At 32.9% G+C, this 17856-nt stretch overlaps 1 protein-coding gene and 1 non-coding gene across 2 annotated transcripts in view; one reads left to right on the top strand and one right to left on the bottom strand.

The window, feature by feature from the left end:
- Lonp2 (lon peptidase 2, peroxisomal) overlaps positions 1–17856 on the bottom strand; it is a 99834-nt gene that overhangs the window by 45291 nt on the left and 36687 nt on the right. Inside the window, exons 8-9 of the mRNA XM_015488765.2 lie at positions 10203–10344; positions 1543–1693 (exon numbers count right to left, since the gene is read on the bottom strand). Coding sequence (XP_015344251.1) covers positions 1543–1693; positions 10203–10344 — 293 coding nt within the window. The remainder of the gene's footprint in view (positions 1–1542; positions 1694–10202; positions 10345–17856) is intronic.
- Positions 4641–4716, top strand: Trnav-cac. Its single transcript has one exon. It is a non-coding gene; the product is annotated as a tRNA-Val (tRNA).

The following is a 17856-nucleotide window of genomic DNA, read 5'->3' on the forward strand; positions in this document are numbered from 1 at the left end:
GAAGAAGGTGGCATCACCTGCTCCCCCACAGCAGATGCCCTGATTGTTCTACTCTACATCAGTGCAGTTACGAATTTCCTGTCTTAATTTGAGGTTTCCAGGCAATTGAGTTGCAGTATTTATTTATTTTAGTCTTATAAATACACACAACCAACTTTTATTCCATCATATTTTAAAACTACTTACAGGAATCAGCAGGGCTTTCAGATAATTAAGAAATCTTATCTCTCACCAAATAGTAAAAATATATTTCAGATTACTATGAAAAATACATGAAGATTACATTTAGATTCTACTCTATTTTCATTTTACAGTACTCTCTGATTTTTTATATCCTCCTTGGCAAAATAACTCTAAGCAATTAAAATTAGGTAAAAAGTCTAGAATTTGCCAGGTGCAGTGGCACACACCTATAATCCCCGCAGCTCTGGAGGCTGAGGCAGGAGATTTCGAGTTCAAAGCCAGCCTCTTTGAACTCAAGATCTCTTGCCTCAGCAACTGGGAGGTGATAAGCAACTCAGTGAGATCCTGTCTCTAAATAAAATTAAATAAAATACAAAACAGGGCTCGCAACGTTCAGTGGTCGAGTGCCCCTGAGTTCAATCCTTAGTAACCACCCCCCGCAAAAAAGCTAGAATTTAAGAATTAGAAACACAGAATTTTATCTTTGCACACTCCAGTGAAGAAGACATGGTTTATATGCTGGGTGTGGTGGTGCAAGCCTATAATCCCAGAAACCTAAGAGGCTGAGGCAGGAGGATCACAAGTTCAAGTTCCAGGCCAACCTGGGCATTTTAGCAAGACCCAGTTTCAAAATAAAATGTCAAAAGAGGGGCTGGGGATGTGTCCATGGTGAAAAGCCACTGGATTTATTTACAAATAAATAAATAGTAACTACCTGACAGATTCTACTAAAGAGAAAGGTAAAAGCACCATGCACTTTAAGATACAAACAAGGTTAAATCTGAACATGTCAAAATTTATTCTTGATGTCTTACAGAACATACACGTATTCTTACCTGTTATGGTATAAACAAACAAAAAGTTTTACTGTCCTACATTTTTTAAAAATATTTTTTTTTTAGTTGTTGATGAGCCTTTATTTATTTACATGTGATGCCAAGAATGGAACCCAGTGCTTCACACATGCCAGGCAAATGCTTTACTGCTAAGCCACAATCTAGCCCCCCAGATTTTAACTGTATATAAAAAGCTGGTTTTTGGGCTGGGGATGTGGCTCAAGCGGTAGCGTGCTTGCCTGGCATGCGTGAGGCCCGGGTTCGATCCTCAGCACCACATACAAACAAAGATGTTGTGTCCGCCGAAAACTAAAAAAATAAATATTAAAAAAAAATTCTCTCTCTCTCTCTCTCTTTAAAAAAAAAAAAAGCTGGTTTATATACCTCATTCAGAACCTTTGAAGATTATACACTGGCACATTAATTTCATTACTCAAAATTCCACAGCATGAGTAATTTTAAAGGGTATGCTCAGAAAAGCAAGAAATGTCAAAAATAATGATTTTATTTATGAATTAAGTACCTGGAACCTGAATGATCTCCATTCTATCCAATAAGGCAGGTGGTATAGTAGCAGTGGTGTTGGCAGTAGCTATAAAAAGAACTTGGGAAAGGTCAAAGGCCACATTTAGATAATGATCTGTGAAGTTATGGTTTTGTTCAGGATCCAATACCTAGGAGAGAACAATAAACATTTAGACAAATTCAGAAGGTCCAATAGAAAGCTGTACAAACTGAAACACATATGATATATCTGCAAGATTGACATTTCTGCTCAATACAGTTAGTTTGGTAAACAGAGGTATAATACTAAAACCTGAGCATCAGTCTTTGCATTTCCCATACTTTTAATACTTTTTAAATAATGTAACATGTTCAGTGTCAAGCACAAAGAAGCAAAAATTATACTATGTTCTTAAATCTATTTATTAATAACTCATCATGTGGCCATTACAAGTAGTCAGTCAATCCTGAAGAACCAGTTTGGCAGCACACACTATCCAAACTGCTATAGGAATATAAAGTAAATGTGCAGAGTATTTTGAAATTCTTAGTTAACAGATAAAATAATAGTAAGTATATCTCTCTGCAAACATTATCAGAAAGTCTGGTATCAATTCTTTAACTGAAAGGGGAATTCCAAATAAGATTAAACTAATGAAAAATACCATGTTGCTATATTCTAATTTAGCACAGCAAAAAATTAACTTAAAAATGCCTTAAAGCACAATCTTTCTGCTTATAGTAAAATCAACAAATCTTTACAAATTTTAAATTAACAATTAGATTCTTAAGACAATCAACTGTATATTAAGACACTGTATCTTCTTTAGGTTACTGCTAACATGCTTCAAATTATAGACACAGACTTTTACCAGGCCTACATAAGAACCTTAAATAATAAGTACCTTCCACATGTTCTAAATCTTAAACACACTACCACTTTCACTTACGCCAGAATTACTCTAAATAAGTTTAATATACATACTCAAAAGGGAAATAATCCAATTTAAATATTTACTATAATTTTACAATAAAAGCAGCCTTTCCCTTATTCCCTTTTAAAAAATATACAGTTACCCTTAATTCTAAGCTCTTTGCTTATAATCTTAAATTTTATTAAACATTCATTATTAAAAAGTTTTTCTTATTACTGGAAATTCATGTTTATCTACATAACATATCCCAGAAGACTAATTTTACAAAACTAAATCATGTTTGATGTTAAAGAAAGAGGAATTTCCAAGACATCAAAGAAAACTCTTATGTTCAGTGAAGAATTAAAAGTAATCTTACTATCAATTATCTGTCAGTTCAGGTGAAGTAATTTTTTTCCCTTAAATTTTGAAGCACAAAGAAGCAAAAATTACACTCTGTTCTTAAATATATTTAAATCTACTGTTTTTTATAAAGTAGAAAAATCACTAAAGCAATGTTTCTGAAATATGCATAAAATCTTTTAAAGTGCATTATAGTTATATTTAAGTTATGAGGAGATAAAATTAGTGATGTCCAATTTGTCTACCTTCATTTTTTTTGTTGTTGTTGTTGTTCTGGTAAACACAGGAAATGCAGACTTTAAACAGTATCAGAAATACTGATCGATATTCTACCACTAAAGAAGAATTTCTAGCAAACATTATTCATATGAAGACCCAAGGCAAATTGATGAGTCCATCAAGGGACAAAAATTTCTCTAAGAATATTGAAGCCATCAGTCAGGTACAGTGGTGCACACCTGTAATCCCAGTGATTCAGGAGGCTGAGGCAGGAGGATCGAAAGTGCAAGGTCAGCCTCAGCAACTCAGCAAGACCTTTTCTCAAAACACACACACACACACACACACACGCACACAAAAAGGGGATGGGAATTTAGCTCATTGATACACCACCTCTGAGTTCAATTTCCAGGACTGAAAAACAAACAAACAAACAAAAAACCTCGAAGTCAATAAATCTCTGCTTCTTACTCCACATTCAGAACCAGTGTTTCCACTGCCCAGTTCACCCACATACATGGTCTGGTTTCCAAACTGATCAGACCTATTTTTTTCTCTCTTCTCCCCAATTAAAAGGCCTTCTCTTTCAATCCTAGAGTTATAATTCTACCTAATAAAGTATGTCTGGAATGGAAGGATCTTTGATATGACACCATATTCCTAGAAACATGGAGTCCAGCTGGGGGTGGGGGTGAGCTGTGAGAGGGTGTCTACCAAGAACTGTCCTTCAATGATAATTTTACTAAGAGAAGAACAACTGATGTTTGTAGGCAATCCAGGAATATCCTCTGCTTATTACAGATGACTGTAATGACTTTAGATATGGTAATATGGTTATGTTTTGTAACAATCTATGCCTTTTAGAGTTAGAAACTGAAATATTTGTAACACATGATGTCTGAAACTGGCTTCAATATCTTCAAAATTTAGAATGCACAGAAAATATGTAATGTATATAAATGAAGCACAATAAAATGAACACCTGTGAATCCACTCTCAATTGAGATCACATTTGTATTTATCCGTTTAGAACAGTAGAAAATGACCCACCCTAAGGGCAAGTAGAAACTATTCGTATGAATATTCATCCACATTTATCTAAAAATACCAGAAAGAAATTATCTTTTAAAATAATATATAAATAAAAGCTATGGCCTCCCTTGGTATACACATCATATATGTGAGATAAGTAAGAAAAGGATAGAAATTCTGTTACGTGAAAGGCTGATTGTGGTGCCCATGCACATCAGCTTTCACTGTAACTCACAGACTGGTCCATATGTGCCTGATCAAGTGTTCTTATACATGAAAATGGAAAAATGGAGTGGTTTAAAAATATTACTGCAAAAATAACATTAAAGATAATATATGTAAACATATTAACAATAAGAGAAAAATGATAAAAGAGTTGACACTTTAATTTCCAAAATACGTGTTGATAACCACATTAGTGTGTATGGAGAGCTAAATAGTACACCTCCTTTGTTATGGATTGAATAGTGCATCCTAACCCCCAATGTAACTATCTGAGAAACTTTAAGGAGATAATTAAGGTGTAATGAGTTTAAGAATGAAGCCCTAATTCAATACAACTGGTATCCTTATAAGAAGACAAGTGGCTGGGGATATAGCTCAGTTGGTAGAGTGCTTGCCTCACATGCACAAGGCCCTGGGTTCAATCCCCAGAACCATCCCCCAAAACGAAGAAGATGACTTGTCCTCCGCTGAAAGAAAAAAAAAATGTATACCATGAACCTTTGAAATAAATAGATGAACTCCTTATCTGCTAAAGACCCACCAGTACATTTACATGTGACACAAAAGCCTGTGAGCTACATAGGAAAAAATCTACAGATGGACACGCCCTTCAGGAGCTGGTGGCAAGAAATAAATGGGTCAGCTCCATAACACATAACTGTGGAGTGGCCTGGATGATTTGATACATTGCAGCCAAATTTTTGCCAGCTCTTTATCCAATCCTTACTTCACTTCCTACTACTTGCACTTTACCATGAATCCTTTATTCCTGAATGTGTCCTATCTGGTACCTTTCTGAGATAGACTGCAAATTCTGATAATATGTAGAGTTAGGAATGCTGTGTAACACAGTAAAGTAGATTTAAACTCTATTATTAAGACTTTTGCCATTTAAGTTGTACATCTTCCTAATTTCAAATATCTGTATAAAATAAAAACAATTCATTTTATGGAAAGATGAAATGAAGCTGACCATTGATAGGGGTTCCCATATTTCTTTTTCACAAATATTCATTTCCTGACTATATTATATAATAAATTGAATACTGAATAGTGTTAACCTTTTTTTCCAAATGACAGAAAAAAATAAGTTAGTTGATTATCTTATTAATTTTAGGTTTTTCTTAAAATTTTCTTGTACTGTTTATCAATAAAAATTGGAAGAGTGGTATACTGATATTAATGCAAATCCTGGACATATTTGTTTAACTGGCATAAGTTTTACATGGATATATGTGCTTGATCTTTTATTTTCTGGGCTCATGGTCATATTCAATCACTGTTTCTCCCTAATCTGATAAGGTAGAGAGAGAAAGGAAGGAAACAAAAAAGATAATTTTAATATTTTTCTTGTAATATCATTATTTAAGATATTTTTACTAGAATTTTTAGAATTCATATGTAAATATAGAAGCTCCTTGACTTACAATGGGTTATTTCCTGATAAGCATATCATAAAAGTTGCAAATATTTTAAGTGGAAAATGCATTTCATATACCTAACTCAACAAACATCATAGCTTAGCAACACAGTAAACTGTAGACTATCAGTCGTTTACTCTTATGATCAGGTAGTTAACTGGGAGCGAGTCTACTGCTGCTTCCCAGCATCTCCAGAGAGTATCATACCATATATTGCTAACCTGAGAAAATATCAAAATTCAAAGTATGGTTTCCACTGAATGCTTATCACTTTTGTATCATAATAAATTTGAAAAATTATAAGTCAAGCCACATAAGTTGAAGACCATCTATATAAATGAAGTGAAATGAAAATTTAAGATAATATATTGGGCTTCAAGTTTTTCATCTATAAAAGGATGAGTTGGATTAGAAGACTCCCAAGTCCCTCTTCAATGACATTCTTTGACAATAGCTGAATAACTTAAACTGGAAGATCATTTATGGGTTTTATCTAATTAGTAAATATACTACTTGATCTAATTACTAACTGCATCTAATTCTAATTAAAATCAGAAGTTTTTATTTTAGTTTTAAAGAAAAAAGTTTACTACGTCTGACCATTGACTTCTCCATTTGGGGTGGAATATATATTATTTAGAACTGTAAGTATCACCATCTATATAGAAAATTGGTAAAGTATTTGTGCATTTTACTTGCCCATTCATACAAAAATATTTCATAAATGCAATTTTATTTAATAACTAAATGTGAACATATATCAATTATAAACATGATAAAATCTGGTAAGAAAATAATTCTGTAATTTCAAGTCTATTACTTAAAAGGAATTTCCTTACTTCTAAATGCTATTCAATAACAGACTTGTTTGAACTCTACTGTTTACCACTATTTGTTTATTAAATAGTTATACCTATTTTTATTTATTAAATTTTCAAAAGATGATATCTATATTTTGAATATCCTTTTGGACAACACTTAGCTGGAAATACATTCTATTTTACATAAACAACAATTCCATGGAAGCTCAAGGAAATGGGCATGACTTATCAATAAACATGAAGACAATAAGAATCTATAGGCAGGGTTGGGGTGGTGGCTCAGTGGTATCGCGCTTGCTTGGCATGTGTGAGGTCTGGGTTCGATTCTCAGCACCGCATATAAATAAATAAAATAAAGGTCTATCAACAACTAAAAATATATTTTAAAAAAAGAATCTATAGGCAAAACAAGTTGATTCTTTAATTTATTCAGAGTAACTACTCTAGGTTAATAATGTAAAGCAATTTTAAAAATATTTAAAATTTTTTAAAATATTTAAAAATAATATCTAGATGTTGTTTTTGTTGTTGTTTGTACCGGGGATTGAACTCAGGGGTGCTTAACCATTGAGCTACATCCTCCCCTTTTTATTTTTTATTTTTGAGACACAGTCTCACTAAGTTGCTTAGGGTCTCACTAAGCTGCTGGGACTGGCTTTGAACTTGTGATTCTCCTACCTCAGCTTCCAGAGCCACAAGGATTATAGGTACCACCACGCACAGCCTAGATGTCTTTATTGTAAAAAGTTTTCTATGTGGAAAGCTTAAATCTACCCTCTTGGATCTTCCAAACTCTTAGTAGCGTTCTACTTTAAATCAACTGCCAAAACAGTGAGTATCAAGGTGGATATTAGAAAAAAAAAATCATTTATCAATGATAAAACCTACAAACATTATACTTGGTGACAATTTAAAATATACTGTACAACAACCAAACAGATTGGGAACTTAATCATTTTCCACGACTTACAAAGCTCTCTTTGAGGGACTTCTTTAGACTTCCAAATGCAATTTGTTGAAAAACTTAAGTATCAGTGAATTAGTGTAAAATTTGTTTTGAAAAGATAGTTATAAATGTTTAATTGGAGGATCTGTCAGATTATCTGACAAATGTACCAATGTCAATTAAACTAAAAGCCCAAAGGTATTACCTAAGAAAGCACTAAAATCTGAAATAATGTTCATTATTTTATTGTTCATAATACTGCAGAGTAAACCAGTTACTGAACCAGAATAATTATTGTATGATTAAAAATGAACAAAAACCAAACAAAATCAGCCCTCATGTCCAAATTAGGAGCTTTTAAGTAGGATAATTGTATTTTTTATTGTCCAGACAGAACCCACTTCTAAGACTAAAATGGAGTGCAATTAATAATTAGGCATTATCCAAGACTGTTCCAGGCAAACTAAAATGTATGATCTCCTTGCTTCTAATACACATGCCTGAGGCCATCCTGTTCTAAGATTAGAAAAGCCAAGAAGAAACAGGAAGCCTAAGGGAACTAAAAGCAAGGAAATGAACAGTAAAAAATAAAAACTTTCAAAGTAAGTTTTCTCAATTATACAAATCAATGTGAATTAATAACATTTTACTTAAACAAGGGTAAAAGTGGTAGGAGTAAAGGCAATAAGATAAAGAAGACTGGCTGAAGTGATTTACCAAGCAATCAGGTCTCACATCCCTTCCCCCACCCCAGCAAAAAAACGGGAGGTTTATTTTCTTAAGGACATAAAACAGTGGCTCTCTGCACAGGGGACAAGGGGCACAACTGAGAAGAGCAGGCACTTTTGTGAGAACAAGGCCTCAGGCAAAGGAGCTCAAGCACAAGTGGAACGCTGGGATACTATCTCACCCCCAATCTTTCTCCCCCAACTAGGTTTCCAGAGGGCTAGCCAATTTAAACAGCTAAGAAGAAAGACATAAAGTTACTGACAAGAGGTTCCTCAACCAAACAGCCCAAAGAGAAAAGCAATTGTGAAATTCAAAATCAATAAGCCCTATTCCTGTGCTCACAGTTTCCAGTCAGATTTTTTTATTGCTCACTTTTAAATATGAATACATAAACAACTAAAGAATTTCCAGAGGGTTAACAAAAGACTTTAACATAAAAGATACAAAACATAAACAGATAAAAGCAGCTTCAAGTGAAGGGAAATATAAAAACCAAAAAATCTATCAGTGGCTTTCTCACAGAGGTTAAAGGATATGTTACAACTACTGAATGGAGAGCAGCATACTATAAAGTAATATGCAGAGAAGTAAAAACAGAAGTTTCTGAAAAACACATAGAGAGTTTTTAAAGATGAAGCTGAGGAAGTCTGCACAGAAAGTAGAGCAAAAAATAAAAGAGAGAAAAGAACACAATTAAAGATCTCTAAGTAATAGGAGTTCCAAAAAAATGTGAGGGAAAAAAATCATCAACTAAAGAATTTGAGAAGATTTTCCAGAAATAAAGATTAAGAATTCAAAGACTCTTTAAAACATCAACAAAAATGGATAGAAAGAGACTCATATCAAGGCATCCTAGATTACTGCAAAATTTCAGCACACAGACAAAAGGAAGGTCCTAAAAGTTTTCAAAGAGTAAAAAAAGGATCAGAACATGATTTTTATCAACAGCAATACCAGTAGCCAGAAAACAATGAAGGCAAAGTAAAATTCTGCAGAGAAATTGTTTCCAACTCAAATTCTGAACTCAAACTACCAATCAAATATGAGAGACACAAAAATATTTTGGAATGAAAAAATCTACTAATATTTACCCATGTAAACTTTATAGGAAGTCATCAACATTAAACAAAACAAAACAAAACAAAACAAAGAGGGAATAAACCAGGAAAGACACAAGGAATGTAGGAGACAGGAAATCAAACATGGCGGGAAGTGGAGAAAGATCCTACGAAGATAGCCGTGCACCAGATGAAGGAAACAACCAGTTCAGATTGGAAGCTTTACGAAGATAAAATTGATAGAGAACCTAAGATGTTTGAATGTCCTAAAAGAAGAACAAGACAACTAGAAAAAGTAAACAGAAGAAACAAGTCCAGTAGATCTTCAAAAACATGTACAGAAAAACAAAAAAAGGATCAGGAAAGGAAAAATGATCAATTGTGAAATGTATTTACATGATAATTTAAATGTAAATACTTAATAGTGACAATAAAAAAGATAAACTCTATAATGAAAGATTTGGAGTATAAAATGATACATTAGGGGTAAAAGAAAAGAAAAAAGGCAAAAATCTTCAACTCCTACAGAGGGAGACTACAAATAATGCCAAAAGTTGAAAATTCAAAACATAGCAATATATCGAAACTATTTGAAAAAATGGAACTGATCCATAAAATGTTAAAGAAGTGCAGAACAGGAAATGGAGGACCCAGGGAGAAGACTCCTTTGATGCTTTTGGTCATAACCTTATAGAATTACTGATCTCTGTAGAAAATTTTGGTAAGCTAGTTAATATAAAAAAAAGAAAAAAGAAATGAAAAGACTTACCAGAATGAAGAGAAAGAAATATCCAAGACATTTTTATTTAGCTGTCAAATTGCTTCGAATTTTAGGCTATATCAAACCGTTCCCATAACTGATCACCCACCAATGTGGATATTACGCAGATATGATCTACTCTCATTCACGCTCTAAGTGTGACTATAAATAGGGAATTTTCTAAAACTTACCTCAAGCAAAGCTGCTGCAGGGTCACCCTGCAGACTTTTCCCCAGTTTGTCAACCTCATCTAATAGGAACACGGGATTATTAACTCCAACAGTCTTCAAGCCATTGATTATACGACCAGGCATACTGCCAACATAGGTTCGCCTAGAGAAAGAAGGAAGCAAATTTACAACCATGAGATGAGGAGGAAAGAACAATATCACTTAGAAATCAAACTTGAGGCCTGTAAAGAAGTAATTCAGCTTCACCACAGCATACCAAAGAGCTCTCTCTCTCTTTTTTATGTATTATGGTTCATCAAAAATTATTAGATTCAATTTTTATTTTCTAAGAGCTCTCTTTTTTTGATGTATTATGGCACATCAAAAATTATTAGATTCAATTCTTATTTTCTACTTAATTCTGGCTACAAGCTGACCATGATATTAGAAGAACTATATCTTGTTTTTGCATTTAGTAAAACAGGAAAAACACCACACTTAATCCACACAGTTTTGGCTGTTCGTCTGAGATTCCAAAATTTCCAGTGGCTCTGTGAATTTAGTTTTAGTTCCTAAAACTCTCATGGTTTTCCCAGAGCACCCTTTTGCTCCAATATAACAACCATTTTACATATTGAAAGAGCTGCCCTAGGACTGGCTAAAACATCATCTTCATGAAGGAGACTAAAAATGGGCTCAAAGGGCCAATCAGAAGGTGGACCCCCTCCACCATAATAAATAATGAACAACAAACAAATTAGAAAAACTCCAAACTTTCAAAGACAATAATTACCTTTGAAAAGTAACAATCTGTTGTTAGTTGTAGTAAGAGGGTCTGAGATCACCAGTATTTATGTCAAAATTCCATTATTTTGGATTTCTGAACTATATACATCACATATATATTAGGTGGCATAACCAAATTCTGCCAGATATTTTGTTGAGCATTAAAATTTTAGAAGCTGTTTTATCATACTTGAATAAGGACAATCTACATAATTATGACAGATGTAGAGTGTGGTATGAAATAAAAACAAATATATTTACTAAAAGAAACAAATATATTTACTAAAAAAACTATGGTTACAAAGCTGGTAAAACTTTATTTGAAGCAGCAATTTATTAATTTTTAATTACACCCTTACTGTCTAAGTCAGGTGCAAAGCAAATGCTGTTTATGAAAAGGCATAAAATGCTGACTGCCTAGAAGAAAATGATCAATGATAAATGGAACAGCAGCAGTTATCTCATGATCCACACAAAGCCGATTCACAGAGCAAGCCTCAATTCTGCCACATGACTGGTATAAAGTAGGACAGAATAAATAGAGTGACCTTTGAAAAGACAAGAAAGCCTTAAAAATGTCGTGGGAATGCCTTTCATCCAGAGCAGGTGACTAAGGCACTGGAACCAGATACAATAAACGTTGTACTGTTCGACTTATTATAATAAGAAATTAGCATATTCAAGATTTCAGGATGGGACTGGGGTTGTAAGTCAGTGGTAATACACTTGCCTAGCATGTGCAATGCCCTGGATTCAAGTCCCAGCACCATTAAACAAAAACAAAAACAAACAAACAAAAAATTCAGAACAGGAAACAGGAGAGACAAGATATGAAAATAATAAACTCTTTCAAATTATAATCTAGAGAACTTACACATTTGCTATTACTCATTTTAAGAGTGGTAAAAAAGAGACATTTTCTTTTAAATCTCAAAGCCTCTGTGAGCCATATTTTGTTGCATTAATTACTTTTTCTTTCCTTTTTTGATAGGTAGCCTCACCAGTCTAAACCTAAGGTCATGGAGAGAAAATAGTATTTTAAAAACCCTTTTTAGAGAAGTGGAAATCTAGATATTAGAACTATAAACAAGCAATTTCTCCTGAACTTCCCACTGCTTCCCAGATCCTACAGAACAAGGTTCAAACATCTTTGTCTAGAATTCAAGGGCTCTTCACAATCTAGCTCCTACCAGGTTTTCCCAACTTGCTTCTGTTACTCTCTTGTTTCATTCACAATCAAGACTCTATTATACCCCTCAGGGTTTTCTACCTTTGTTAATATGGTGTTTTCCTGTCTGCTATGATACGGAATGGTCTGAGTATTCAAGAAGGTCCACTTGGTCTCAGGTTGGTGGTATTTAGAAGGTGGTGCCTAGTAGGAAGACATTGGGAGTGGGGTATGTCCTTGAAAGGGGGTAAGATATTTCTTATGGAACTCTGAGTTAGTTCTTTAGAAGTTGTTATATAACACTCTCTGCTTCCTGTTTGCAACTTAATTCCTTGCTCCCACAAGTGCTCTTACCATTGTAATCCACCATGAGGTATAGCAAACAGAAGGAATCCTCAAAAGGGTCTATACGATGCGGTTTGGCCTTTTTAGACTCCAAAACTGACAGCTAAAAACTCTCTTTTCTTTGTTAGTAGCTTGCCTCAGGTATTTCATTATAGTTACAAAAATCTGACTAAAACACTTCTCTTACTCTCCCTACCTAAATCACAATTCTAAGAAAGCTTTCTGACCACCTCTCACAAAGTGACCTAATAAATACCTATAGCTTTTACTGACCCTACAATTCGTCTAATGCTTACCTACCTAATGACCTAGTTTTTACTCATGAGAATTATAACCTCTTCTAAAGAGGACATCAAGTGGACACTTGATGACAGCAATAGGGTATTATTATCGAGTAGATGCTGGATAGAGAGCTATAACGTTGTTCTCCACGAGATCCATTATGCAATCAACCCAAAGCATCTTTCTACCACCATTGGTAGATAGATTGGTAGGTAGATAAGGTGATAAAAGCATTTGAGTGCTGCCAAGTGTGGTGGCATATGCCTGTAATCAATCCCAGAGGTTTGGGACGTTGAGGCAGGAGGATCGAGAGTTTAAAGCTAGCCTCAGCAACTTAGCAAGGCCCTGTCTTTAAATTAAAAAAACAAAACAAAACAAAACAAATTGTTTGAATGCTACTTTGGATAAACTACTTGACCAAAGTCTCAGTTTCCTTATCTATAAAATTGAAACAACAGTGCCAATTTCATAGGCTGTATGAGAAAACAAACATAAAACACATAATAAACACCAATGTTAATTATTAATTGTTAATTTCAATGTTAATTCTTATTTTTCCAGCTACTTAAAAGACTAATTTTGGTTTCTTGGAAAAAGTACAAAAGCAGAAATCAGTACATCTGAATCTGAGTCCCATGAAAACTTCTGCTTTATGAAAGTAACTATTACAAATGTATTTTTATAGCACCAAGTGTACTCAATGTCCTTAATGTTCCTCAGTCACAGGTGACATCTCTCAAATACGCACCACTAGCATAGAGGTCAAAGCACAAAGACAGTCATTACCACTGAGTCCAAAAGTTATTAAGAATGTCTATACTGTGACTTCATATCGAAGTAAAGAATACCCAAGCTAAGAAATACATGAACGTGCCATCTTTTATTAATATTTTGATTCTAAAAAGGTGGTAGGTTTGATTGATTATTTAATGATTTAAGCCTCTCCTGAAAGGACATTTTTTCCTAAAATCAGAAGAAATAAAAATTACTAGCTAGATAACTAATTATTTAATGAAAAGATTTAATACTTATTTATTAAAAGAAAAACTTTTAGTTTTTCAGAAACTGCTCTAGAAATGTAGTAGACAATGTCTTATCTACATTGAATTTGTTTTAACATGTTTTTCTATTAGGTTTTATCAGAAGTTATGGAAGAATGCAATTCACTGACTGAAAAGATTATATATTTTGAATAAATCCATAGAGTATGAAATCAGATGGTGCAAAATGTTGCAATACACAAAGAAAATGTTCTCTTTCAATATCACCAAACAACTGCAACCATTTCTTACCTAATTAACATACCAAAATATCCTCCTGAGAAACTACATAAGTAGGAAATAAATGAAAGTGGTAATCTTTTACAAACTATGACTTTTTAAAGGGCAAATATTAGGCGTGAACATACTTTATACAAACATCTGAAAATTTGTGCTCTATATGTGTAATAAGAATTGTGATACATTCTGCTGTCATGTATTTAAAAAAAACAAAATAATAAAATTGTACAATCAACATAAAAAGGGCAAATATTAGTCTTTTCTATATTTTATTTCTCAAAATATAGCAAATAAAAAAGCAACATAGCATAATAAAGTTTATACAAAGTATATCACTTCAATGACTTATTTTTAAACCTGAATATGATTACCTAGAAATTCTTCCTCCAGTTGAAGTAAAAACATTCATTTAAAAATATACACATTCTGTTAGAACATTACAATGGTATCCCATTAATATAGGCAATTTGTATGTTTTTATATACCAGTTAAAATAGAATGAAAAAGGCTTAAAAAATTTAAATGCATTTAAATATATAAACATAAAAGCAAAATTATTATTTTTTTCAAAAGAAAAATACATAAATTCATATTTTTCTTATTATTTCCTCAGGCTTAATAGATTTATCATGACTATTCAACTAGCATATAAGATACACAAAACCAAACTTTCTAAATAGTTCAAAAATATTAATTATAAGATCAGCATTTTTTATTTTCCAAAAGATAGTTTGGTTTATGCTTCAAAAAACAACTATGGAAAATTAAAATATCATCTATTTTACTGCCTTATGTAATCAATTATCTTAGTCTGATCATACTTAAATACTTCCAAATCTAACATAATCCAAAATATATATATGTATTCATATATATATATACACACACACACACACACATATACATACACACACATACACACACACACATATATATACTCACATACACATATAAATAGATATTTTTTTTTATTTTAGGGGATTGTGTGTGTGTGTGTGTGTATATATATATATATATATATATAGAGAGAGAGAGAGAGAGAGAGAGAGAGAAAACGCACGCGCGAGCGAGAGAGTGCTCTGCCATACAGAGGTTAAACTTTTTATATATAGGCTCAGTATCCCTTATCTGAAGTCTTTCAGATTTTGAATCTTTTTGGATTTTGGACTACTTGCATATATATAACAAGATATCTAGGGAATAAGACCCAAATTCAAACATGAAATTAATTTATGTTTCACAAGTACTTTTTCATAGCCTAATGATAATTATACACACACACACACACTATATATATATATATATACACATAAAATCCTCCCTTACTCATTACTGGGGGTTTAACCCAGGAGCACTCTATCACTGAGCTAAGTCCCCAGGTTGGCCTCAAACTTGTGATCCTACTGTTTTTGCCCACTAAGTGGCTGGGATTATAGGTATGCACCACTGCACCTGGCAAATTTTGTATAATACTTTTAGTGCACCTGCTTTTTGACTTAGACCCATCACATGATGTCAGGTGTGGAATTTTCCACTAGGGGCATCATATCAGTGCTCAAAAAGGTTTGGATATTGGAGCAGCTGAAAGGTTTCCAGATTCCAGATGCTCAGTGGATTTATGTTTTATCTCCATAGATGTATGTTAGAAATGCCAGAGGTCTATATTGTTTAATCATCAAAGGAGCAAAATAGACAATACATGGCTAATTTAGAAAAAAGAAAGATCATTACTCATTTTAATTAATGGAGGAAATGTGGGTTGGGGCCTTAAAATAAACTTGTTTTAGAGAGGCAAAAAAGAGTTATATGCAAATACTTGGTTGTAAGGAGAATAGTAAGTAAATCATTATATGTCTGTTATACTATATTAAAAAATGTTAAACATTTGCTACTGAAGTTATTTTTTCCCTTTTAGAGTCTAATAATGAAACTGTTAACTTATAACTTCACCATTTTGGGTTGCATATGAAAATTTATCAACAAGGAAATCACAAGACTGTTTTTCTTCTCATTGTATTTAAAAATTAAGTCAATGATTCCCTACAATAATATACTTTCATTACCTAAACAAACAGCTGGTAAATTTCCTCCAAAGAGTTAATAGAAATAGGGATTGAGACATATCATAGCAATAGTATTTTTTTTAACCAACGAACAAAGAATGAAAACAAATTTCAACTTAAAAAAGTTATTTAATATTGAATTTCTGTGAACTGGTTTAAATTATTTAAGTGGAATATTTAAATATAAAAACCTCAGTTTAAAATCTGATAGATGGGAACATTAAAAAGCAGACAGAAAAAATGCAATGAAGATAAAACCAAATGTGAAATGTTGAGAAGATTGAAAAACTGTATGGGTTAATATGGAACTAAGCATTAGCCTATTTTTCCTTTTTAAGTTATTCAGAATAATACAAAGAAACACAATGGGCCAATGTTTAGTCAGGTCATTATTATTTTTCCAGTTTAATATTTAAATGTAAATGAAGCCTTTCCTTTTTTCCCCTTCTTCCACCTTATTATCACTTAAATATATATCTTCCATTGTTTTTAACATCCATTCCCTACTAGCACGTTCCTTTACATAAACAGGTACTTCTAGCAAATGGCTGGTGTTTCATGCATGGGAAAATAAGGACAGTGAGTGATAAAATCAGGAGAATAAGCAAGGAAGATGACATAAAGCAGCTCTGTTTCTCCTTGGCTATTTTAAGACTGTGGAACAGTGGTGCCTACTCAGAGGCTAAGGAAAAACAAAACTTTTCATGAACTCTAATTGTGAGCATGTGACCAGTACTCAAATGCCAAGACCTGGGTGTTTCCAAAATGCCTCAACTGTCACATGGAACTACATGTTCCCACAGACACCACCCATGGCTGTGCTATAATCCTCCACTGTTCTTTCTCCCCTGCTCCTAGTCACCTTCAATTCATTACTCTGACATGAATGCATACTCTTCCCTCACCCTCTTCATTCCTCAACAACCACACACTACTCTCCATGCGCCTTCAAATAGATTTTCAAATAAAATTTTTTCACCAGGCTTTAATAATTTAGCAGAGAGGTGAGTGATCATTTTTAATAGCACAAGGATAGACTGTGTAGTGTTTAATGAAACATCTGAACAGGGATGGTTAAGGAATAGTTTCCAAGAAGGTTAATCTAATATCAGGTTCAATGGAATGATTTGGCAATAATCATGATCTCTAGGCAAGCCATACATTTCTAAACAGTTTATATTTACAAATATTTTAAGCAGTGGTGAACCTAACACAAGTTCCTTTTACAAAAGACTTAAAAAGTAAATTCTTATTTTCTTTAGATTTAGTATTACACACACAAAAATATACTTACTCGAAAAAATGAACACACTTAATATGTCAGTAAAGAGTTTAAAAGGAGATCTGTTTAAATCCAACAATTTTTATTCTTAAGAAGTGATGAGACCCATGAGAGTATACATTCTCTACCACCAGGTAATAGACAAATACATTTTCACAATTCTGTCACACAAATTAAATAGTAATGCTGAAAATAGAATAAATATTTTAGAATGCAACGTAAAAATCAGCTTAAGGCTTATCAAAAATCATACCAAACTATATAAATCCAGACTTATTCCCTATGAATTTAGAATTAAAATAATAATGAGGCTAATTTTTAGTGAAGCTTACTGTATATCATATACTGGGTGCCTTTCCAAACCCTTCAGAATAATCAATACAATTATAGAAAGAAATATGAACAAATTACCTACATGTCAAATGCTTATTATACCACTTCCTCATAACATTAATGCCACAAACTGATT

This window comes from Marmota marmota, unplaced genomic scaffold, assembly GCF_001458135.2.
Source record: "Marmota marmota marmota unplaced genomic scaffold, marMar, whole genome shotgun sequence".
Taxonomy (NCBI): Eukaryota; Metazoa; Chordata; class Mammalia; order Rodentia; family Sciuridae; genus Marmota; species Marmota marmota.